This window comes from Chrysochloris asiatica, unplaced genomic scaffold (genome assembly GCF_000296735.1).
Source record: "Chrysochloris asiatica unplaced genomic scaffold, ChrAsi1.0 scaffold00008, whole genome shotgun sequence".
Classification (NCBI taxonomy): Eukaryota; Metazoa; Chordata; class Mammalia; order Afrosoricida; family Chrysochloridae; genus Chrysochloris; species Chrysochloris asiatica.
Window position 1 is genome coordinate 986,048 of NW_006408526.1, and position 26,998 is coordinate 1,013,045.

Genomic DNA, 26,998 nt, shown 5'->3' on the forward strand with positions numbered 1-26,998 from the left:
GGCATTTAAAAAAAATACTAGTTGAAATATCCAAAATTTTGTACAGATAAATTTTATTTGAAGGTAATGTATACTTAAGAATCATTGGGGATTTTGTAAAATTGTAGATTCTAGTGTGGTGCTGTGGGTTAATGGGTTGGTCTGCAGTCTGTTTGAACTGCAAGGTCACCAGCTGCTCCTTGGAAACCCTATACAGGGTCACAATGCATTACAATGGGTCGGACCAAGGGCAGTTAACAATAATTGAGTATCTCCAAGGTGGAAATGCAAATTCTCAGTAGGGGGTCAAACCTGAATGAATGGATTCAAAGCCCCGAAGGGAGAGCACAGTTGAGTGCTCCAAGCTTTCTAGGTCTGCCTGCAGAGCTCTGGTCTGTGGCCCTGAGAAAAGGAAGGAGTGTCTGCAAACAAAGGCTATCCCAGGCTTCCTCAGACACAAACTTGGGGCCCTGATTAAGCACATTCTTCACACCACCCGTGATACAAAATGACTTCTTTTAATCTTTCATCACAATCTTTACAAAAATAGAGAAAATATCATGAAGTAACTGACCTTAAATCAGTGTCAGAAAAACTGAGGGGAAAAAGTTAATGCACGGAGAAATACAACGCACAGTAATTCTTCTTTTCTAAAGAATATAAGCAACTTTTTTATAAGCTGCATAAATTACAACAAAAAGTTGGGGGCACAGATTTGATATTTTACACTATCAAAATATTTATTAAAAGTCAAATATTCCTAGATTATAAAGAAATCATATGACTGGAAACATTGAGCGTTCCAAGTCCAGTTATCAAACCATACATCAATAAAAGCAAAGACATTTAGAAATTTAAAGCACAATCAGAAAGGAAGGAGAGGGGGTATGAGAGCCCAATCCAAATAAAGCCAGAACAATTCTTTACACATGTTAGTCCTTTAATAATTAAGCACATAAAACTGTACTACTTAATATATTTCTCCATGAACTTTTTGTGAAATTCAGATCGCAACGTATCATTTACAAATCTCTTGTCTTTCTTCTGGTCATCTACACCTTTTGCACAGTTCTTGAAGACAACATCATCATCCCACCTGAAAAATAAAAGAAGGGAAGATTCAGAATATCATGAACACATTACTCCTTATTACAACAGTAAATCATGCTTAGTCCATCGAGTCTTTCCAGGGACTCCCTGAGTGTATGGGTGTCTTGGGGAAGCCCAACACATACACCTACAATGTAAGCTTCATAGGGTCAAGGGCACAGTTTATTCCCTCATGTTGTTGTGAAGTGCCGATGAGTTGGTTCTGACCCATGGCGACCCTGTATAGGGTTTCCAAGGAGCAGCTGGTGAGCTTGAACCGCTGATCTTGAATGTTCAAGTGGCTTTACAGTCTGGCGCATTGTATTAATCCACAGCACCACACCAGGACTCCCTCATAGCTAGTGCTTAAAAAAAATCTGGCACCATGCTGGCTATTATAAATAATCAATTGAAAATAACTGTTTCCTTCTTTCAAAATTCCAAAATCTCATAGTTTATCAGTGGAAGGTGAGGTTTTAGAAGCTTTACATAACATACTTTGCAACACAACAAATGATCTCTATATATCCAACTGATTTATCATACCTTCTTTTAACTTTGAAGTTGGCCTGAGGCTGGGATGGGCCAGTGAGATTAAGGAGTGGGTTTCCACTCAGAATGTTTTCCATCCGAATCCTCTCTTCTTCAGCTTTTTGTTCTTGTTCCTGTCAAAGTAAGGGGGAGATGTGCATTTACTGACATTCATTCCTGGGGCCAAATTTCTTAAAACAGTTCATATTAAAAAAAAAAGTTATACTTTCTATGGGAAACAATAGGTAATTACCATGGTAGGGTTTTTTCTTTTTGGTCTTTTTTAAGACCAGAAAACTCTCACATACCAAAATAAAAAATCTGGTATTTTTATAATGCTTACCTCATTTATTCATCACAACTGTGAAATTCTATGAAATGTACAGTTGAATCTATTTCCTGTCTTGCCGCACATACAAAATTAACTGCTCTGAATTTTAATAGAACATTAATAAACACTCAAATAATCTTACAACATATTAAACATGGGATCACTGGTGGTACTTTAGAATAAGCACTGGACTGCTAACCACAAGGTCGGCAGTTCAAACCCACCAGGGGTTCTGTGGGAGAAACAGGAAGCTTTCTGCTCCTATAACAATTCAGTCTCAGAAGCCCTATACAAGGTCACCATGAGTCTCAACCTAACAACAACAACATTAAACATTAAAAAGACACACTTAGCAAAGCATTTAATACTTAAACAAGGGTTGTAGGCTGTACATACTGTGATTAAAATCGTTTTTAAAAATTACTAATAATGTAAACTTCTGTCTCTAGGACTGGTGACAATTTATTCTTAATCAAGATGTACCGCCTAATGTAAAAGAAATGATCATGTAAAAAATTATACAGTTGTCATGCATTTTTTCATATCAGCTAAGGTTTGTCGATTTTGTTGATTGTTACTATCAATTTTCTTACCTCCCATCCGCCCATAGTTCTTAACACTCTTTCTTCATGTTACTCTTATTTTTCGATCACTAAAACTCAAATCATCCTTAGAATTAGAAAATAAAAATGCCTAAAATCCTTAGCTATGTCTGGATTTACCTGACTCCATGTTACTGTAAACCAAAGATAAACCCCATTTTGCTATGTTTTGTGTATGACAGATGATTTCTAAATCACAGAAAAGGAGGGCTACCTGGAAGTCAATTTAAAATGAACCTTTATTTTGTGTTACACCATCTGGAAAAATAACCTAATTCTCCATATAGCTTACTGATACTTCATTTTGCATATCCAAATGAGATCAATGAATTTCATTTTCATGAGGAAAAGTAACAGGGAAATAAGAAGATGCAATGTGCAAGAAAATTAACAGGAAAATTCCTTTAGGTCATTGCTCAAACCTCAAGTAAGACGAAATCCATCCATTAGATTAAGAATAGCTAACTTTCTAAAAAGCATGTAGTTACTTTTACAAATTACACAGATGCTGAAAGGGAAAAGACATTTATAATATCATGTACAATATAAAGACTTGGCCTGTATTTTATGTTTGGCATATTATTTCCTTTGGAGTGCTGTAACTAGATAGTTGTCCCATATAGCACTGGGAAAGAATGCACTAATTCTTTTCAATATTCAAGTAGCAACCACACTATACTTCATAAATATAGGCCAGATTGGTCCGCTGTTTGTTTTTGTAAATAAAGTTTTATTGTAACATAGCCACACCCATTCCCTTGTATACTATCTATAGCCAACTTCATACTATAAAGACAGAGCTGAGTAGTTGTATATAGCCAGAAAGCCTAAACTATTTACCTGGCCCTGTACAGTGTGCGAACCATTGACAAAAACTGACTTGTTTGAAAATGTCATTTTTGGGACACCTCAAAAACCACCCAATAAGTCAGACAAGGAAAACAGTGGCAAATGAAAAAGAACTGACATTGGGCCCTAAGAAAACCAACTTATCTTTGCACAAAGAAATCAAATGTACCTCACAAAATTGCATGACCTTCTGCCTCAAATGTTTATCCTCCCAAAAGGTCAACCAAATGCATTTAAACTGCTTACTCTATGCAGGGTTGCTAAGGAGCTCTGGTAGTGCAGTGATTACATATTGGGCTGCGAGCCACAAGGTCAGCAGTTAGAAACTACCAGCTGTTCCGTGGGAGAAAGATGAAGCTTTCTGCTCCCATAAAGATTTACAGCCTCAGAAACCCTGTACAGGGTCGCTATGAGTCGGAACTGACTCCACGGCACATAACAACAACAACAACATGCAGGGTTGCTTTGAATCAAAAAATACTACACGGCATACCACCACATCTTTATGAATTCAGAATTGCTTGTAAGTTAAAAGAATTTGGAATAAAAATACTGCCCTCTAGTGGTATGCAAGTGATGTTAGGAATATGATAATTCTTGGATTTATAAACATTAGATATAAAAATATAAGCTATTATGCTTATACTAAGCTCTGCAGTGTGGCACTGTAGGATAAGTATTGGACTGCAAGCCACAAGGTTGGCAGATCAAATCCACCAGTCACTCCTTGAAAATCCTATATAGAAATGATTCTACAGCACTTAACAACATACCAAGCTTTGGAGTCCCTGGGTGGTGCAAACAGTAAAGTACTTAGCTGCCAACTGATAGACTAGAGGAGGTTCCAGTTTACCCAGAGTTAACTCGGAAGTCAGTCCTGGTGACCTACTTTTAAGAAAGTAGCCACTGAAAACTCGATAAAGCAGAGTCACATAAGGTCGCACTTAGATCATTTTTAATGCTAATCTTTGTATTACACTTTAAATTATTTTTTCTTCTTTCAGTCTGAATTCCACCAGTTTAAATTCTATCCCTGACTGTTCTGATCCACCTAAATTTAATATCCCTAGATTCCTATCATGAGCCCATGCCAGTGGCCTTTCCAAGTTTTTCCCCCTTTCTTTAAAAAACAAAAGCAATTCTTCATTCAAATGAAATCTTCCACAACAGCACTAACTCAAATGGATGGTCACCTCATTTCAATGTTTCACATGCTACTCAAATTTCGCATGTTCAAAATGAAACACATCAAATTTCTCTTGCATTGCCTAAACAAACCGTTTGCATTTTCGCTATCAGTGTACGGCACCATCTATCCAGAAACCTTTGAAGTAACATCTAATAGTTCTCCCTGATAATCTTTATCGGTATCTGTTCCCATCTCTTGATTCTAACTATGATCCAGCTTAAGAATCTCATAAATGCTTGTAAAGATTACTATAACTCAACTCAGCTCCTTATAATCGAAATTCCACACTTCTGCCAGAGTAATCCTTCTAAAATACACATGTATTTCCTACTGAAATCAACTGAATTCTCATATTTTTCCAAACAAAATCAAAATTCCTTTAGCATGGTTTGCAAACCATGTTTGTCTTCCTAATCTCATCTCTTATTGTTAGTACTCTGGAGATTTCACTTCACATTTAAAGTTACAGATGTGGATCCACAGTGACGTCATTTATGGAAACTAGAAAACTGATTAATAAATCAATATCCTACTATTATAGTTCGTTGTTGTTGCTGTTATTAAGTATATAGGGTTTCCAAGGAGCAACTGGAGGGTTTGAACTGTCAACCTTGTGGCTCGCAGTCTAGTGCTGATCCACAGCACCACACCAGAAGTCGATAGTCCCTTGAGGGCACTTCAAATCACCTTAGGATAATTCTGAGAAATAACTTTATCCTTACTGGACATTAAGACTTGAAAAGTCAATGAAACATTAAAATCAAGTCCACGTCAGCCAACTGCAGCGATAGCTTTCTTTTAAGGAGGTATGATGGTTAAAAGGACACAATTCAAGATTCCATTCATTTCTTTTCTCTTTATCAGCATCAACAGATTTTTCCTCCACAAATTTGGGTTATTTTAACAAAACTAACTCTTTTTGTAGATGGTTAAAATACTATAAGATCATTTAAAAATATATTTTAACAGCATTTTATTGTACAATTATTGCTGGAGTTGGTATTAAAATACTTTTAATACTTTAGTGTGTATATATTTTAGTAATACTGACTAGCAACATCCTAGTCTCTCAACTCAGGAAATGGTTTTGATTTCCATTTTGAATAGAATCCCATAAAAATTCTATACACTAAAGTGATATTGTTACTTAACTGATTTCCAAAACCTGGAGTTTATACTTTTCTGAGTGATAATTAAGATTTAAATAAATCCCAAATGAGAATAATCCAATTTGTTGTGATGATCATAAATAAGCCAAAACAACAAAAAAATCTTTAATTACAAAATTAATTTCTAAGCCTATTAAATAGTTACAACTATTCTTTGAGTTGTTCCTATTAAGTACAGTAGAGTTGGTTCTAACTCAAAGTAACCCTGTATAGGGTTTCAGAGGAGCAGCTGGTGAGTTTGAACTGCTGACCTTGTGGTTTGCAATTCAATGCATATCTTACAGCACCACACCAGGAGTCCATTCTTTGAATTAAGATGTTCTTTTCTCCTATGTGTCAACAGAGAAACTGTGGGGCTCAGAAAATTAGGTAACTTGCCATGGGTTATACAATGCCTACTGATCGCCTCAATAAAGTGCCTGGAAAAAAGAGGTGAGGGTATACAGGTAATCAATGAAAAACAGGGACAAATCTAGGGGCTTTAATACATGGCATATACACACTGTCAAACATTATTAAAAACACACAAACAGAAGACAAAACAGATGACTGGGATGTACTAAAAATTAAATACTTTATGGGCATCAAAGGATTTTGCCAAAAGAGTAAAAAGGAAGCCCACAGACTGGGAAAAAATTTTTTGCAATGACATATAAGACATCAGACTAATCTCTGAGATTTATAGAAAACTACAACATCTCTCTAAAAAAAAAGATAAACAACTCAATTTAAAAATGGGCACAGGACATGAATAGACAGACACTTTACCATGGAAGACATTCAGGCAGCCAACAAACATATGAAGAAATGTTGATGATTAGCCAGTGTTGTGAAGTGCCGTCAAGTCGGTTCCAACCCAGAGACCCATAAGGCTTCTAAGGAGCAGCTGGTGAGCTTCAACCGCTGGCCTTGTGGTCCAGCACATTAATCAACAATGCCACACCAGGACTCCATTGTTATTGTTGTTGTTGTTGTTAAGTGCCATCAAATCGATTCTGACCCATAGCGACCCTGTATAGGTTTCTAAGGATCAGCTGGTGAGCTTGAACCACCGACCTTGCAATTCAAAGGACTTTGCAATTTGATGCATTAGCACAATACCAATGTTCAAATAAACAAAAAAAAAAAAAACAAATTCTGGTGAGGGTGTAGAGAGAGTGGGGAATTGCTAGTGGGACTTTAAAAACGGTTCAACCACTGTGGCACTCCCTCAGAAAACTGGAAATAGAAATACTGTATGACCCAGCAATCCTTCTATTTGGCATATACCTACAACATGAATAGATATATACACACCGATGTTCATGCAACACTATTCAATAATAGCAAAAAGGTAGAAACAGCCTAAATGCTCATTAGTTGAAATATGGATAAACAATCTTTGGTACATACATACAATAGAACACTACATAACGATGAATACTGACTAATCTGAAAAACACTGCATTAACATGGATAAACTGTAGAAAATTATGTTGAGTGATTAGTCAATCACAAAAGGACAAATATTGTATGCAACCATAATTGTAAGAACTCAATAAAATGGTTTAATACTAAAAGAAACATTCTTTGAAGGTTACCAGGGGTGGGAGGGAAGGGACAGTGATTTATTGGCTGGAGGGTAGGCAAATGTTAACTCAGGTGATGGGGAGGGCAATATACAAGAGAAAGGTTAAGAAAAAAAGAGGAGAGGTGAGAGAAAGGAGACAGAGAGGATGATAAAGATGGCCTCATCACACCAGTGTTTTCTTTTCAGGTCACAATTATATCTTAGTCTTTGATTCTTCTTAGATCTAAGAGATGCTGACCTGGTGTGGTGCTGCAGGTTAATGGGGTGGACTGCAAGGTCAGCAGTTCAAGCTCACCAGTTGCTCCTTGGAAACACTATATAGGGTCTCTATGAGTCAGAGCCAACTTGACAGCACTTAACAACAACAATTAGGCATGTCAGAGTTCTGGTGTAGACAAAGCAGTGGACCACAAGGTCGGTTTGAACTACAAAGTAGGTGGTCCAAACTTATAAGCCACTCCCCAGAAACCCTGTACAGGTTCGTTATGAGTTAAAATCGACTCGACAACATTTAAACAACAACAATTAAGCATGTCGACACTATTTGGAAAGGTCTTCTAACATAAACAAGGAGACTTATGAGATCAAAAAACGAATCAGATTTATACCTCTACAGGGGCTATAGTATCTACTCATGTAAGGAACATTTCTAATATACTACTTTATATAGGAAACATATATACTGCAGTGTATGTGAAATGATGGGGAAGACCAATATTTAACAGCTGAATCTACCTTTCTGGCCTGCTCTTCAGCTCTTTCTTTCTTGATTTTTTCCAGTTCTGCAAGAAGAGCTGCAGTATCATCATCATCACTCTCCTCTTCAAAATCTTCATCTTCATCCTCCTCCTAAACAAGAACGGCATTGGTCCATGAGAGTGAAGAGGAACAAAGTACATTATTCATTTTTTCCATATAAATTGCAGTTATCCAATCTTTGGGGAAAAGATGAACTTTCCTAAAGCAAAGATTATTTTGTTCAGATATTATGATTAAAACCACCAACCAAAATGTAAACTACGGTTCCACTGATTGGTGTGGCACTGCAGGACAAGCACTGGACTACTAACTACAACAGTGGTGGTTCAAACTCATCAGGTACTCCTCAGAAACCCTATAGAGAGTCACTACGAGTTGGAACTGACTCAATGGCACCTAACACCACCACTACTACTACTTAGTAAAGAAGCCCTGGCAGCGTAGTGGGTTAGGAATCGGACTGCTGTTAAGGTCAGCAGTTCGAATTTACCAGCCACTCTATGGGAGAAAAATTAGGCTTTTTTTTCACAGCTTCATAAGCCCTATACAAGGTCACTGTTAAGTTGGAACTGATGGGATGGCATACAACCACCAACACCATGCCTAAGAATACTTAATGTCATTTCTCAATATGTTTTAGAGATTGTAATAGCACATAGTTTATAACAATGTACTTTTAAGATTTACAGAACACAAACGAAATTCATAGAGCAATATTTCTAAAACTAAAAAAAGAACACTTTCTATCAAAATACAGTACATATGCATGCATGCATCTCTCTAAGAGGTTGAAATAATTTTATGTAACTCAAAACAAGTGTTAACAAGTTTGGATATTTAAATTAAAGTCAAATTGAAAAGGTGCTAAATTCTAAGAAAAAAGTAATTTCAAATACACAATCATTAAATCTAAGGTAGCATAGTGGTTACAAATCGGGCTGCGAATTGCAAGGTCAGCAGTTCGAAACTACCAGCTGTTCCGCAGGAGAAAGATGAGGCTTTCTGCTCCTGTAAAGATTTACAGCCTCGGAAACCCTGTACAGGGTCGCTATGAGTCAAAACCGACTCCACGGCACTTAACAACAACAAATTCAGGGTAAAACTGTTCTGAGTTTTAATTATTGTTAGTACCTAATCTCAGTCAATTAAAATTAATGGCTGTTACATGTGCTTAATTAGAAGTCACCTATGAAAGGGCAATCAGATTGTTCCACTGTATATAACTGCAAAATGACTATCGTCTGAGTCCTTCTTATTTTAATTTTAATTGAGGTGCTAATCCTTAAAAGTCTTTGGTTTACATCACTTCCCTCCCTGAGCACAGAGAAAGGGAGTTCATATCATATCTGAAGGTGGGTACCAATCATAACATTTAATGTGGAAAGCTCCCTTGGGCACAACTTGAAGAACGCTATTTGCAATAAGTCCAATGGGAAGGGTGCCCTCTAGAGCTGTATATCACAGTGGTCCATGATCAGGTTTCAGCTTGCAGAGAAGACTATTTTTACCTTTGAACTCTTCATGTGGTGTAAGGCCAGCACTGAACTGCGAACCACAAGGTCAGCTTTTCAAGCCTACCAGTTGCTCCTCAGAAACTCTATATAGGGTTGCTATGAGTTGCAACTGACTCAACAGCACTTAACAACAACAATTTTTCCCTTTACCCTCAAAATACTTTTTGCTTTAAAATCCATTGTAAAGTTTAGCATTGAGGTCAGGGCTAAAATTGAATTGTTAAGTACCATCAAGTCAGTTTCAAGTCATAGCAATCCTATATACTGTTTCCCAGAAGTGACTAGTAGCTTTGGACTCCTAACTGCAAGACTGCAGTTAGCACAACATGATACTAGGACTCCACACTTGAATTACAGCAAATAAAAGCAAACATAGGTCACTTATAGTTAAAAGGAAAAAAAAAAAAAAAAAAAATTGGAGAAAACATAATAAATTACTAGAATGAAATGAAAAGGAAAGGAAACATACATCTGTCAGAGGATCATCTGCATCAAGGTTGGCGGCAGGAATCTGGTCTAACCTGGGCTTCTTGGACACTGAAGAAGAGGTTGTGTGTTCTGGGGAAAAACAATGATCACTTGGTGTACTGAAACAGATACTGAAACAGATACTGCCAATGCTTATGTTTTAAGAGACTTATGGGCAAAAAGGGAATAGATTAGAAGCATCGTAACAGCAAGATCATACCCAGTACCTAGCAGTGCCTGGCAAATAGGCAACTGGTCCAATCACTTAACAAAAATATTGATTTTAATATGAGAACTGTGGCTTTGCTTAGGATATGTAAGAAATTGTTTATATATACCCTGGAAATACAAAAAATGATACTGACGCCTCTAGCTGCCCTCTAATGGATATGGTTGTTTTTGGGTGCTACTGAGTTGACTTAACTCCCATTGACCCCATGTGACGGAGCAGAACTGCCCCAGAAGCTTTTCTAAGCTATGATCTCTATAAGACCAGATTGCCAGGTCTTTTCTCCTACGGAGCCTCTGGGTGGATTCAAACGACCAAGCTTTCAGTTAGCAGCTAATCGCTGAACAGCCACTGTGCCACAAAGGCTTCTTGTCCTCCAGAGCCAGTGACAGAAATGGGACAACCTTAAAGACACAAATAATGGGGTCTTAAAAAGCCTCATCGATGCAAATAGTAAAAATCCCTTGATCTAAACAGAAATGATGGCTAAGTGGAATGAACCTCAGATACCATCTCTAAGCTACTCAGTTCATTTATGGAAGCATTACAGCTTACACTGGGTATTGTAAAACACACAAACATATTAATCTTTTCCAATTGTTACACAGAAAACAACAACAACAAAAATTATCTCCAACACGTGAGCTTCTGAGACAAATGTCTGGTACAGTATTGGTACCTCGGGTTGGACGATCTCTATTTTTCTCTCTTGCAGCAGCTCGCTCTCGCTCTTCCAACTCTCTTCTGAAGTCACGGTTGCGAACTTCTTCTGGGGCATCCTGAGTGGTTTGTCTAACATAAAAATAAACCAGACAAATCATTCCTAAAAGTACGTAATACCTACAGAAAAGAAAGGCAATCTACAAAAAGTTCATTTGTCTCCAATCCCTCAAGTGCAAGAGGAACTAGACAAGATCATTAAAGCAGCCGAAACATTACTAACAAGCACCCTTGTGATGGGTCTCATATTTCAAGAAGTCCAGAGTAAATCATGTATTTTCCCATAATAAAGATGACTACACAAACAGTGTTGCTAATAAGTGACATTGAGTCAGTTCCAACTCATAGCAACCCTGTGTAGGGTTTCCAAGGAGAGATGAATGGGTTTGAATGGCTGACTGTGGCTAGCAGTCCAGTGCTTAAACTACACCACCACACCAAGATTCCTTATATAAAGCAAAGTTGTTTGTTGTTGTTGTGAAGTGCGTTGAGTTGGTTCCGACCCATAGCCACCTTGTATAGGTTTTCCGAGGAGCAGCTGGTGAGCTTGAACCACCGATCTTGTAATTCAAACGGCATTTCAGTCTGGCGCATTAACCCACAGCGCCACAGCAGAACTCCATAAAGCAAAGTAGAGTATCTTTAATTTAAAATAGAGGGCTTATTATTATAACACTTCTCTCCCACTCACATTATTCATCTTTTTTTCTTTCAAACACCTTTACTCAGCACAGTAATAGAATTAACCTCATATTGACCAGCACTGATAGGACAGAGTCTCTCTATAGCAATTCATCAATGTATAGAATTTTCCAGTTAATAGGAATTTGTTTAATGAAATGTCTGGTAGCAGTAGAGCATACTTTTAATGCTAAACATACTGTTGTTGCTACCACAGAGTCGACTTTTAACTCATCATAACCCAAGTTAACAGAAGAACTGCTGCACTGGGTTAATCTTCACAGGAACAAATTACCAAGTCTTTTTCCCTCAGGGCCACTGACTGAGTGGGTTCAAACTGTCAACCTTTCAGTCAGCAGCCAAGCCAAGCACTTAACCCCAGGCTTCCTAAAATAAACTCTTACTTCATTCTAAGGAGATAGATCATTTAAAATGATATAGCCCAAATATGGCTTGATGTCCTAACCATGCCATTTAACAGATTTGGTCTTTTGAACAAGAAAAAAATTAAAGTAGTTTTTGTTTTTTTACCTATATTTTATTTTTGTATGAGAGGGTAGGTCTCTGCTTGAATACTGCTTTGAGAGCTGGCTCAAATCACCTTCTCCTTTTCCTCTTCCACCTCTTGCAGGCTCAAAAGTTGGCCTGGCTGCTGTTGTCATCTTATATGCTGAAAAAAACAAAACAGTTATCAAGTTATTCCAATATGATAAGCAGCAACTTATAAAGCATTAAGTCAATATTCATCCTTGTAAGATAATTTCCCAAACTTATACCCCAGTTAAAAAATATCTTCCCATATAGCATTCTTAACAAAATAAATTATAAGGTCCAAAACATGCAGAATGTTGATATCATTAAGTGCTGTCAAGTCAGTTCTGACTCATATAGGAACACTGTACAGGGTTTCTAAGGAACCACTGACCTGGCCATAACTTGGCAGTCCAGTGCTTGCCCTACAGCGCCATATCAGGACTCCTATATACTGCAAATAAGGACTAGCAGCTCTGATTTGGACAAAAATTCTACAATGAGGATCAGAGTTTGTGTTCCATTGTGTTTTATATGGCCTTGGGCAAGGACCTAGCTTAAGCCTCTGCCATCTGTAGAATGAGGATATTCCTCAAAGGATTATTATGAGACGTGACACATTAGGCACTTCAAATAGGCCGATAATTTCAAAAACAAAATGATACTTTAAAAAATAATTTGAAATGTTACTTATCGTCTTGGAGAAAAGTTAAACTGGAAAAGTAGGCTAAACTTTAATGATAGTTGTTGATGTTACATGCTGTTGAGTTGGTTCCGACGAACAGCAACCCCGTATAGGGTTTTCAAGGATGGACTGGTGGGTTTAAACCGTCGACCTTACAGTTCAAACTGGCCTTGTGTTCCAGCGTATTATCTTGCAACAAATTTCTAGTACACATGTTGTTATAACATAAATTAGATCTTTTGTAGGTTAAAATTTAAGGACTGTGTTGTCGTTCAGTGCTGTTTTGTCAGTTCTGACTCGTAGACACCTTATGCACACCAGAATGAAATACTGCGCGGTCCTGTGCCAACCCCACAATCGCTGCTCACATAAGTCCATTGCTGCTGCCACTGTGACAATCTATCTCAGTTGGGGTCTCCCTCTTTTTTGCTGACCCTCCACTTTACCAAGCATGATATCCTTTTCTAGGGACTGGTCCATTCTGATAACATGTCCAAATTATGAGAGATGAAGCCTGGCCATCTTGGCTTCTAAGGAGCACTCTAATTGTACTTCTTTCAACACAAATTTGCTGTTCTACTGGCAGTTCATGGTACCTTTAATATTCTTCTCCCACACCATAACTCAAAAGCATCAATACTTCTACGGTCTCCCTTATTCACTGTCCAACTTTCACATGCATGTAAGGTTACTGAAAATACCCTGGCTCAGGTCAGCCACACCACAGTTCTGAAATTGATATCTTCCCTCCTGAACACTTTAAAAAAGTCTCCTGTAGCAGATTTGTCCAATGCAATACGCTGTTTGATTTCTTGACTGCTATTTCCATGAGTGTTGATTGTGGATCCAAGCAAAATGGAAGTGTTTGACAATTTAAATCTTTTTTCCATTTATTATGATGTTATTTATTGGTCCAGTGGTGAGGATTTTTGTTTTCTTTGCATTCAGTTGTAATGCATACTGAAAGTTTTGGTCTTTGATCTTCATCAGTTAAATATTTTAAGTCCGCTTCACTTTCAGCAAGCATATCGCAGACTGTTAATGAGTCTTCCTCCAAACTTGATACCATATTTCTTCTTCATATAGACCAGCTTCTTAAATTATTTGCTCAGCATACACATTTGAATAAATCTGGTGAAAGAATACAATCTTAACACCCAAGTTTTCTGATGTTAAACCATTCAGCATCCTTTGTTCTGTGCAAACAACTGCATGTTGGTCTATGTGCAGTTTCCTCATGTGCACAATTACGCATTCTGGAATACCCATTCTCTACAATGTGTCTATAGCTTGTTGTGATCCACACAGTTGAAAACCTCTGCATAATCAATAAAGCACAGGTAAGCATCTTTCTAGTACTCTCTGTTTTCAGCCTAGATCCATCTGGCGCCAGCGATGATATACCTAGTTCTACATCTGAATCTGAATCTGATTTGAACCCTTGGCAGTACCCTGTCAGCCGGTTTTGAATTATCTTTAGCACAATATTACTTGCATATGATATTAATGACATTGTCCGATGATGTCCACATTTTGATGGGTCACCTCTCTTTGGAATGGGAAATATATAGATCTCTTCCAATCAGTTGGTCAGGTAGTTCTCTTTCAATTTCTTGGCATAGATGAGTGAGTGCCTCCAGTGCTGCATCAGTTACTTTAAAGATTTCAATTTGTATGCCATCAATTCCCGGAGCTTTGTTCTTTGACAATGCCTTCAGTACACCTTGGACTTCCTTCAGTATCATTTGCTCTTGATCATATGCTACTTCATAAAAAAAAAAAAAAGTTTAAACATCAATTATTTTTATTTTGGTACAGTGACTGTGTATTCCTTCATCTTCTTTTGATAATTTTCTGTGTCATTCAATATTTTGCCCATAGAATCCTACAATACTGCAAGTTGGAGCCTGTATTTTTTCTTCCGTTCTTAAAGTTTGAAAAATGCTGAGCACGTGCTTCCCCTTTGCTCTTCTAACTCCAAGTTTGACTCCAGGTCTTTGCATATTTCAATATAATACTTGACTATGTCTTCTCAAGCTGCCCTTTGAAGTTTTCTGTTCAGCTCTTTTACCTTCTCATTTCTTCCATTTGCTTTAGCATCTCTACTCTGGAGAGCAATTTTCAGAGTCTCTTCTGACCTTTTTGGTCTTGTCCTTTCTTAACAACCTTCTTTCTTCCTGTATGATGCTCTTGATATCATTCTACAACTCTTCTGGTCTTTGGTCATTAGTGTATAATGCATCAGATCTGTTCTTGGTATGATCTCTAAATACAGGTGAGTTATGTTCAAGGTCTTATTTTGGCTCTTGTGGACTTGTTTTTCAAAAAAAGTAGGTGGTCTGTATCCATAGAGTGAGAGAAGGGGTTTCTTGCCGCTGGGGGCGCCACCGCCTCCCACTAGCCCACCCCCTGGATTATTTATCATCACTCCGGCCTACCTGAAACCCGCCCTCAGACTGTCACCAGGAACGCGACTGATTCGGCGGCAGGAGCCCCGAGCCGGCTTAACTCAGACGCTGCACTGTCCCCCTGACGCCGAGCTTCCCTTGGCTGGCCCAGCAGCTCGCGAATGCTCCACAGGCACCCGGCTTCGCTACCACTCTGCCACACCGGGATCTCAGCCACCCGTGCGTCACCGCCACCGCCTGTGACCCCAGGCGCCCTATCCTGCCCCACCTCCCGGAAGAAGCAGGGTATCTGCTACCTTTCCGCCGCTCACTTTGACCGAGATCCGATGCAGCAGCCTCAGGAGATCATACAGACACCATTACGCTTCTAGCCTCCCAGAAATCTCTGCGCCCAGAGCCAAAGCCCAAGACCCGGAAGCAAAATCTATGGTCTTTAGCTGCACTTCAGAGTCGGAAATAACGACCAATCCGCAGAAGCCAAAGTGGAAGTCGGCATGACGATGGCAAGGGGCGGGGCTGAAGCGGCCCAGGGGGCGGGCATTTGAAATCAGTGCCTTAGAGTAGACCCTAAACATCATTTTATACCTTCAAGAGCCAATTACTTAATGTCTCTTCCGTCTTTTCTATCCCCGACCCCCTCCCAGACTCCTTCATTCCGGTACTGCGTGGACGGAAAGCTCTGGGTAGCAGACACCACGTCCCCCACTAGCGGGAGGGAGCGTGAACAGGATTACACCAAACTGTTTTAAATCCAACGGCTTCTGCTTCCTTTCTCCTGAGCTAGATCCAACAAGCCTAGAGAGTTGGGCTACGGAAAAGCTAGTGTTTTCATTTAATTGGATATGAAGAAAGAACAAATATGTACGGGGGCAACCACGATCTTTATAAAGGTACCATTCCTGCAAAAATACTAGACTTCAAAGCCAAGGTTGTATTCGTATTGTTTGTTAAAATTTTTATTATATATATAAAAAAGTGTTCAGTTCTAGTGGGAGGGAAGATGTAATGTTAGCGATTAATTCATTTGTTCACCTGGCATTGGACGTTTAGAACGGTGGGCCACTGCCAGGAGCACGAGATGCAAATATTAATAAGATGGCTGGCTACTCAAGCGTTAAGTGAAGTTTTAATAAGACAACGAACAGAAAAAAGTCACCCATCTCCCCTTTCCCTGTCCTAAAAAAACAACAGAACACTCAGAGCACGGATTTTGTTTGATTAAGTTCATCTTGGTAGCACATAGGAGTAGTTGTTGGCATATAGTAGGTGCTCAGTAAGTATTTGTTGAACAAATATGTAATTTCCCCAACTCAGTTTCTAATGTGAAGAGTTAACAGAATTGAACATCGGAAGGCTATTTTCCTTGAACTCTTTCTTTAAAACTAAATGAAAGCAAAAGTTGGAGAATAATCTCTTTCCCTACTACTAAGATGAAAATCTTGATTTTTCTTACTTGTTTTTACACGTTTCAGTAAATAACACTTATCATATTAGTGGGATAATCCTGGTCATGCATAAATTAGAGCACTTGGTTGTTGAAATCCAGCCCTTCCGCATGAGAAAGATGTGGCAGTCTGCTTCCCTAAAGCTTTACAGCCTTGGGAACCCTATGAGACATTTCTACCCTGTCCCCCATCTGGTGTTAAGAGTTGAATGGGCTGGACAGCAATGGGTTTATGGTTTTATCATACTAACTAGCGTAGTGGTTACGAATCGGGCTGCGAACCTTAAGGTCAGCGGTTCGAAACTACCAGCCGCTCCGCGGGAGAAAGATGAGGCTTTCTACTCCCGTAAAGATTTACACCCTCGGAAACCCTGTACAGGGTCGCTATGGGTCGGAACCGACTCGACGGCACTTAACAACAACAACAACTCATACTAAGGAAGAGCCCTGCACGCCTCACATCAAATTTATCTGCATGTCTTGCCAGTTTTCCTTTGAAGACACCTTAAATTGGTCCATCACTTTTAATTTCACAGGCATCCCCAGCCCAAGAGATCACCCTAATCCAAGCTACTTGGATTGTAATTGCCTCCTAATAGATCTTCTAACTTCTCCTTTGTCCAATAATTTTACATAGAGCAGCAAGAGATCTTTTAAAATGATGAATCAAATGGTATTACTTGCCTGCATTAAATTCTACTAAACTTAAAAATCAGATTTCTTAATGTGTCCTACCTACCTTCCAACTTCACTTTGAATCAATTATTCTCTTTTTCACTAAACTCTAACCCAAGTCAATGGCCATGTTTGTTTCACAAGGCAGGATTCTTCCTGTGTTAGAGTCTTTGCACTCATTTTCTCTGGTTCCTGTGCCCCAAGATGACTGTATTACCACCCCCCAACTCTCACCCCAATTGACACTTCAGTGGTTTTCCTTAACACCCACTTGTTGCACTCTTATCCCCCCCAACTCACAAATACCTTCACATTGTCTTATTTTTTCATTGTACAGAATACTACCTCAACTTAGTTTGTATGTTTTTTAGTAGAATGCATTATTACTTTTCTGAGAAGCAGCATAGCAAAGCTTTTAAGAGAAAGAGATTTACAGCCAGACTGGGTCTCAATTTCTGCTCTGCCTTTTTTTTAGCTTATTTCATAGGGCAAGCTTTTTCCCTTTCTTTTATATAAAATGAGGATAATTCTAGTCCCTACCTCTAAATGTAACTATAAGGATTAAGTGATTTAATGTTTGTAAAGTGCTTAGAACTGTCTCAGCAAACAGTACATGCTAAATAAATGTTGGTTAACATTATTATTAATATTATTTTTATTATTGTCTATCTTCCTGTATTAGAACATAAGTTCCAGGAAAACAGGAACCTTGTCTCTCTTGTTCACTGGTGTATCCTCTGCATATAGAACAGTGCCTGGCACATAATAGGTACTGAGTAAGTATTTGTTGAATGAATGAATGAATGTTGCATTATGATGTAGAGGAATGAAGTAGCAATGACAAGATAGTGACATAACTATGGAAAATGCCCATGATTTTTATGTTTCAGCTGCCCTTAACCGTAAGTGAATAATTCTGATCCATTTAACCCCAGCTATGCTCAAATAACTACCCTTGTAATTCAACATATAATATAATCGGTCCACAACATTAAAAGGTATTGACTTACATGCTTTGAAAATATTAATAGGAAAAAGAAATGAAATCGGGTTTTTTTCCTTAAATGGTTTGAAAATATTAATAAGAAAAAAGAAATGATAAATCTTAACTTAAACAGTTTGAAAGTATTATGAAAAAGAAACTAAAAACTAAGTTCACCCTGTCAGCTGAACCTTGGTGGTGGTGGTTATGTGCTGTGGAGTTGGTTCCGACTCATAGCGACCCTATACAGGGTTTCTGAGACTGTAAATCTTTACGGAAGCAGAAAGTTTCATCTTTCTCCCATGGAACAGCTGATAGTTTCAAACTGCTGACCCTGAGGTTAGCAGCCTGATTTGTAACTACTACTCTACCAGAGCTCACCTTACTGGTAAAAAATCATACAGCCGACTTGCCAAGAATTTTAATTTAAAACGCATTAAGGAGCTCTGGTAGTATAGTAGTTACAAATCGGGCTGCTAACCTCAAGGTTGGCAGTTCGCAACTACCAGCTGTTCCGCGGGAGAAAGATGAGGCTTTCTACTCCCGTAAAGATTTACAGCCTCGGAAACCCTGTGCAGTGTCACTATGAGTCGGAACCGACTCCATGGTACTTAACAACAACAACCTAATTTTAAACTATTAGGCTTTAATTCTGCCTGCCACAAACCACTTTATTTTCGTACTTTCCAATATCAGTTCCCTCTTCCTACAAACCTATACATCTTTAACCCTTATCCCACCTTACCTGTTTTCTTTGATCTATTTACTTCCCTGGAGAAATGTTGTTGTCATTGCTGTTTCTAAATGCCGTCGGGTGGGTTCTGACCCATAGTGACCCTGTACAGGGTTTCTAAGGAGCAGCTGGTGGGTCAAACTGACCTTGCGATCCAGTGCATTATCCTGCAGCGCCACACCAGGACTCCCCCTGAGGAAATAGAAGCTCTCAAACAAGGACTCCTTACCCGCCACTTCCTAGCAGGTTTACCAACAGGCCTGCAGCTGTGCCCATACACTTAGCTTTTTGTGTGTTATTAAGAGATTAAAAACTTGTTCCTTATACTCTTGAGTCCAAATCCCTTCAGACTTTTTAATGACTGGCTTCCTAATATGTCTTCTATCTATATTTCAAAAATTATTAGTTCAACCCTTTCAGCTCATTCCTATCAGCTTTTGAACATGGTGTAACATATCCTAACCTTAAAGAAATGTTCCATATATTTTTTATAATGAAGGTACTATTTTAATTCAGTGTGGAAAAGGTGTTTCAAATAATAACCATACTTGCAAAGCTGACGGACTATTCTTATGTCAGGAAATAGCATAGGGATTAGAGTCTCAAAGTTGATGTGATAACAAAGTCCAGATGAATTAAACACCCAAAAGAAAAAAAACAACATAAAAACCTAAGAAAAATTAAAAGATTATTTATGAAACCCAGTGTTTTGGAGAAACATTTGATCAAGACTGAATAACTATTGTTAGGTGCCACTGAGTTGGTTCCAGTACATAGCAACCCTATGTACAATAGAACGAAACACTGTGTAGTCCTGTACCACCCTCCAATGACTGCTGTGTTTGAGCCCATTGTTGCAGCCACTGTCAATTCCTCTTGAGGATCTTGTTACCAAGCATGATGTTCTTTTCTAGGAATTGGCCCTTCCTGATAACACATCCAGAGTAACTGAGATGAAGTCTCACCACCCTTGCTTCTAAGGTACATTCTAGCTGTACTTCTTCCAAGACAGATTTGTTGGTTCTTCTGGCCATCCATGGTAGTTTCAGTATGCTTTGCCAACATCATAATTCAAAACATTGATTCTTCTGTAGTCTTCCTTATTCGTTGTTCAACTTTCACATGCATATGAGACCATTGAAAATTCTATAATTTGGGTCAAACACATCTTAGTCCACAAACTGACACCTTTGCTCTTTAATACTTTAAAGAGGTCTTTTGGAGCAGATTTGCCAATGTGATATGTCATTTGATTTCTTGACTATAGCTTTGATGGTTGTGGATGAAGTATAGTAAAATTATTGACTGCTTCAATATGTTGGATATTTATCATAATGGTACGGTTGTTGGGATTTTTGTTTTCTATATATTGAGGCATTATCAATAGTAGGCTATATTCCTTGATCTTCACCAGCAAGTGCTTCATCTTCACTTTCAACAAGCAAGGTGTGCTATCTACATATCATAGGTTGTTAATCAGTCTTCTTCCAATCCTGAAGCTGTATAGTTCATCTTCTCAGATATTTACTCAGCATACAGTTTGGAAAGAATGCGCTTCCCAGATTCTTGTAGGACTTAGTTCAAATAAGGCTAATCCTAATAACTGTCTTTAACCCCTCATCTCCTCAGTGCCACCAACACTCTGTATTCTGTAACATCCTTACCCTGCTCTACTTTTTCTTTTTTACATAGCATGTATTTCTTTTTTCATATCACATTGCTGCTGTGAAGTGCCATCAAGTCCATTATGACCCATAGCAGCCCTTTATAGGATTTCCAAGAAGTGGCTGGTGAGCTTGAACCGCCAACCTTGCAGTTCAACCTGACTTTACAGTTCAGTGCATTAACCAACAGAGCCACACCAGGAGACCATTAGCTTCCATGGTCCTATATAATTTAGTTAACTGTACCTGGTAGCATAGTGGTAGCGTAGTGGTTACGAATCGGGCTGCGAACCGCAAGGTCAGCAGTTCGAAACTACCAGCTGTTCCGCGGGATAAAGATGAGGCGTTCTGCTCCCGTAAAGATTTACAGCCTTGGAAACCCTGTCCAGGGTCACTATGAGTCGGAACCGACTCCACGACACACAACAACAACAACCTTTATTTCTGTCTCTGTCTCACCCATGTGGAATATAAATTCCACAAGAGCAAGGATGCTTGTTTTGTTTACTGATGTAGACCAATACCTCAACAATACCTGGCACAAATAGTTGCCCAGTAAACAATTTCCAAATGAGTGAATGAATAAAAGAATGAATGAGCGAATGCGTTTGAACAGGAAAACAAAATCACTGTCTAATGTAAAAAGTGTGTTGCTTTAAATTATAATTTATATTTTAAAGGGGAAAAAGTAATTTACATTCTTCTAGTCTGAAATATCAGTTTCAAATGAAGGTATACCAAGACACAGAAAGGTAATTTCCTTGCAAGAGAGAATCTAAATGACAAATCATATGATAATCAGTCACCTATATAATCCCATCAAAGTTCTAATTTCATCAGCTCCACACTCAGTCTCACCACAGCTCCCATTTCCTCCAACCCCTCGCCTCTCCCAATTGAACCACTTTCCCCAGTTCTAGTAAACCCCTCATTTACAAAGTTACCAGGCAACAAAATGTAGTTTGCTTGAAATGTTTGTTAAGAAAATGGAGGGGAAATCCCACTGACTACAAGTCTAAAATCATATTTAAAATAAGAAGCTTTTGAACAGTGAGAGGTGGTTACTTCATAATGCCTCAGGTCCAGAGTCATAATTAGCATCTATTTCAAAGTTTTAATCTGAAAAGGATCCATATTTTAATATAAAAAGTGAGTCTTTCAATACTATAAGCCAAAAGAATAGGATAAAAAAGTGATTTGCCTTCTATCAGTAAAATCCCAGTTTTAAGCAAAAGATACTCCTGGGTCCAGACAGATGGTTTCCTAAAGACAGATACAGAAAGAAATATTTGGTCCAGAAGAAATTATTGTATAATCTTATAATTTGATCACTTTACACCTTATTAGTTCCATAGCTACCTATTATTTTAGGTTGCTGGTGTTAGTTGTTGTCAAGTTGATCATGACTCATGGCAGCACCAGATGTGCAGAGCAACCAGGACTATCTTAGCGTATTATTATTATAATAATTTTAAAAACCAACATATAACCCCCCACACAAAACTAAATAACTACAATTAGAGAAAATAAAATCATGATAAAAAGCCTTAACAGACAAATTTGAAATCTTTATGTAATAATATATCAAAAATATCATTTAAAGAGTAGCATTGAAAGAGCTCTGGTAGCATAGTGGTTATAAGTCAGGCTGTGAACTGCAAGGTCAGCAGTTCGAAACTATCAGCGGTTCCGCGGGATAAAGATGAGGCATTCTGCTCCTGTAAAGATTTACAGCCTCAGAAACCCTGTGCAGGGTCACTATGAGTCAGAACTGACTCCATGATACTTAACAACAACAATTGATAGGGTCGAAGAGGGACATTTCATTGCTTTACTAAGATCCATTGGGAAAACATTACAATCATGAACATATATGCAAATAATCATCTAGCCTGGAAAAATAGTAAAAATAATTTTAAAGACAAAGCTGACAAATCCACAATTATGGTGGGAAGTTTTTTAACAAAATTCTCAGATTGGTAGATCAAGGAGACATGTTAACAATATTGACGTACTGAGGGAGCTTCAAATGTTTATGGAAATGTTCCATTATCTTTTAATTCCATTTTCCAATAACTTTATGAAGCCCCATTATATAAATAACAAATACAGATATATGTAAAATATATATTCACATATATGCATATTATATTTCTGTGCAAAACAAGAGGAGGATGCACATTCTTTTTTTTTCACATTCTTTTTAATAAACATTTACAAATATTAGTTACATATGAAGCTCCAAAATAAAGGTAGATAATTGTATGATGTTTAATTTTGCCAATTTTTAAACTCTATGTAAATAGAATCATGTTATTTTGTGTTTTGCTTCTTCCCTTCCACTTAATGTGTATTGTGTTGCTAGAGTCTACTATACAGAATTTTTATTGTGTAAGAATGTATGCTATAATTTATTCAGTCTAAGAATTATGTTTCTAGTAAGGGGTTACTGGAAATAATCTTGCTATGAACACTTTTATAAATGTGCAGAAGAGTATGTATTTGTATATAGATATTTTTGTTGTTGTCAGGGGCCATTTGTTCTAACTCATAGTGGCCCTGTATACGGTTTCCAAGGCTATAAATCTTTACTGGAATAGAAAGCCTCATCTTTCTTCTGAGGGATTTGATGGATTTGAACTGCCAACCTTGTGGTTAACAGGCAGGTGCATAGCCTGCAGCACCACAAGCACTCTCCATAGGTATACTAGAGTAGGTATGTGTATATACATACATACATACATACATACATGACTCCCATCAGCAGGGTGAGTGTTCTCCTTATTCCATAATCTTGTCACATTTTTAGGATGGTCCAACTTTTAACTTTTAGTTCATTTGGTGAGTATATTTCATTGACATCTTAATTTGCGCTTCCTTGATTACTAATTTAATACATATTTAAACTCTTTACTTTTCAAAAACTTTTTATTCTGATTTTGGGGAAAGTTTACAGAGCAAATTTAGTTTCTGTTTAACAATTCATAAACAATTTGTTTCATTACGTTGATTACAATCCCTACAGTGTAATGTAAGTTTTACATTGCATTTACTTGGGCAAATTAGCCCTTTTATTCTTGAATGATTGAATATTCTAAAGAATGTTTATATCCCTGGTGTTTTGTTCATGTTATAACTTTTCTATTGCTTGGCTGAAAGTTGAGCAATGGAGGTGAATTCAGTTCCAGGCCTGAAGGGTGTCTAATGTACATAGTGTTAGAGGTTCCATCAGTCTCTATCAGACCATTAAGCCTAATCGTTTTTATGATTTTGAGTTTTGGTTCCACATTTTCTCCTACTCTATCTGAGAGCTTCTGTTGTGGTTCTTTCCAGAGCTATCAGTAGTGGTAGCTGGGCACTATTCGTTTTCTGGTCACTGGGTTTTGGAGGCTGATGTTTGAAATAATTGTTTGCATGTGACTTTGATTTTTTCACTCTTCTTTGCTTCACACAAAGTGACATGACTGTCCACAAGTTACTCACCAAAGTAGGATATAAACATTTGCTGTTCAAGTTTTTCTTTTGGATTACTTATGCTTTTCTTATCAATTTCTATGAATTCTTAATATTCTATCAATTTTTTTCACCAGTTAATTTGTGTGGTACAACTAATTTCCCACTTCTTAGCTTCTTCCTGGGGTGGGTAGGGAATGTCTATTTTGATATGTAGAAATCATTGATTTAAGATAGTTAAATTATTTTCCTTTTTGCTTAATTCTTTCCTCTCGTGAGATCATAATGATATTCTCAAATATTATTTACAGTTCCACGAGGAATTCACGTTTGTGCATGGTGTGATGGAGAGGTCTTTCTCTGGAGGTCTTGATCTTCTTTATAAAAGTGTCTTGCTTTTCATGGCTTCTTTCACTTCAGTATAAAATGTCGAATCAGATTATCAAGTTCCACAAAAATTCTTTTGAGAGTTTTGATTGGGATAACATTGAGCTTATAAATTAGTTGAAGGACAATTGATGTTTCTTCAATATTGAGTCTTCAAATCTATTGTGGTTTGGTGCCATCAAGACAGTACCTACTCATAGAGACTCTGCACAGCAGAACCAAACACGGCCCGGTCCTGAGCTGACCTCACAGTTGTTGCCATGCTTGAGCCCTTTGATGCTACCACTTTACCAGTATATCTCAATGGGGGTCTTCCTCTGCTTCTCTGACCCTCCACCTTACCAAATGTGATATCCTTCTCCAACGACTGGTCCCTCCTGACAATATGTCAGAAGTGTGATAGACAAAATTTGGCCATCCTGGCCTCCAAGGAGCACTCTGGTTACACTTCTTCCAATACAGATTTGTTTGTTCTTTTGGCAACCCATGATACTTTCAGTATTCTCCTCCAACATCATAACTGAAAATGCATCTATTCTTCTATGGTCTTCCTTATTCACTGTCTAGCTTTCACATGCATATGAGGTTACTGAAAATACCATGGCTTGGTTTGGCGCACCTTCGTCCTCAAGCTGACATCTTTGCTCTTCAACACTTTAAAAAGGTCTTGTGCATCAAATTTGCCTAATGCAGTATGTCGTTTGATTTCTTGACTTCTGCTTTTGATGGTTGATCCAAGAAGAATGAAGTCCTTGACAACTTCAATCTTTTCTCTGTTGATAAGAATGTTGTTTATTGGTCCAGTGGTGAGGATTTTTGTTTTCTTTACATTGAGTTGCAATCCATATTGAAGGCTGTGGTCTTTGATCTTCATCAGTAAGTATTTTAAGTACTCTTCACATTCAGCAAGCAAGATTGTATCATCTGTATATCGTAGGTTGTTAATGAGTCTTTCTCCAATCCTGATGCCACGTCTTTCTTTACAGAACCCAGCTTTTCTGAACTCAGCATACAGGTTGAATAAGTATGGTGAAAGAATACAACCCTTGTTGCACACCTTCCTTAATTTTAAACCATTCAGTGTTCCCATGTTCTGTTTGAACAACTGCCTCTTGGTCCATGTACAGATTCCTCATGAGCACAATGGAGGGTTCAGGAATACTCATACTTCGCAAAGTTATCCATAGCTTGTTAGGATCCACACAATTGAAAGCCTTTGAGTAGTCAATAAAGGACAGGTAAACATCTTTCTGGTATTCTCTGCTTTCAGCCAAATCCATCGGACATCAGCAATGATAACCCTCATTCTATGTCCTCTTCTGAATCTGGCTGGCAATGTATGCTTGCACCTGTTTCTGTTTTACCTTGAATAAAACTTTACTCACATAGGATATTAAAGATATTGCCCGATGATTTCCGCATTCCATTGGGTCACCTCTCTTTGGAAAGGGCACAAATATGAATCTGTTTCAATCAGTTAGCCAATAAGTTGTCTTCAAACTTCTTGGCACAGATGAGTGAGTGCCTCCAGTGCTGCTTCACTTTCTTGAAAGATTTCCATTTTTATTCCATCAACTCCTGGTGCCTTGTTCTTTGCCAATTCTTTCAATTCTCCTTGGACTTCTTCCTTCATTATTATTGGCTCTTGTTCATATGCTACCTCTTGAAATGGATGAACATCAACCATTTCCTTTTGGTACAGTGATTCTGTGTATTTCTTCCATCTTCTTTTGATGCTTTTTGCATCATTCAATAATTTGTCCAGAGAATCCTTCAATGCAAAAGTCGATGCTTGAATTTTTTTCTTCAGTTCCCCTAGCTTGAGAAATGCTGAGCGTGTTCTTCCCTTTTGGTTTGCTGACTCCGGATCGTTGCACATTTCATTGCAGTATTTGACTTTGTCTTCTCTAGCTGACCTTTGAAATTTTCTGTTCAGCTTTTGTACCTCCTCCTTTCTTCCATTTGCTTTACCATCTCTACACTGGAGAACAAGTTTCAGTGTCTCTTCTGATCTTTTCCTTCTTTCTTGTGTTCTTAATGACTTTTTGCTCTTCTTGTATGATGTTCTTGATGTCATCCCACAACTCTTCTGGTCTATAGCCTTTAGTGTTTAATGTATCTAATCTGTTCTTCAGATCTCAAAATTCAGGTGGGTTATATTCAAGTTCATATTTTGGATCTTGTGGACTTGTTTTCATTTTCTTCAGCTTCAGTCTGAATTTGCATATGAACACTTGATAGTCTGTTCCACAATCTGACCCTGGCCTTGTGTTGGCTGATGACATGGAGCTTTTCCACCATCTTTTTCCACAGATGTAATCAGTTTGATTTCTGTGTATTCCATCTGGTGAGATCC

General features: G+C 38.0%; 1 protein-coding gene across 1 annotated transcript; it reads right to left on the reverse strand.

Annotated features, from left to right (window-relative positions):
* Nucleotides 1-897: 897 nt before the first annotated feature.
* On the reverse strand, nt 898-15,729 carry LOC102840507 (spliceosome-associated protein CWC15 homolog). The gene is made up of 7 exons (XM_006833742.1): nt 15,616-15,729; nt 12,212-12,350; nt 10,959-11,071; nt 10,052-10,140; nt 8,045-8,152; nt 1,615-1,733; nt 898-1,075 (listed from the first exon to the last, which is right to left on the reverse strand). Exons 2-7 carry the CDS (start codon nt 12,340-12,342, stop codon nt 946-948), a joined length of 690 nt encoding a protein of 229 aa, XP_006833805.1. The 5' UTR covers nt 12,343-12,350; nt 15,616-15,729; the 3' UTR covers nt 898-945.
* Between the last annotated feature and the right edge of the window lie 11,269 nt (nt 15,730-26,998).

Excerpts from the sequence above, each read along its gene's own strand:
- LOC102840507 (XM_006833742.1), bottom strand. The coding sequence starts at position 12,342 with ATGACAACAGCAGCCAGGCCAACTTTTGAGCCTGCAAGAGGTGGAAGA. Across the intron at positions 10,141-10,958 it reads TAGAGATCGTCCAACCCGAG|AACACACAACCTCTTCTTCA; the intron begins GTACCAATACTG and ends GTTTTTCCCCAG. Across the intron at positions 1,076-1,614 it reads AACTTCAAAGTTAAAAGAAG|GTGGGATGATGATGTTGTCT; the intron begins GTATGATAAATC and ends TTTATTTTTCAG.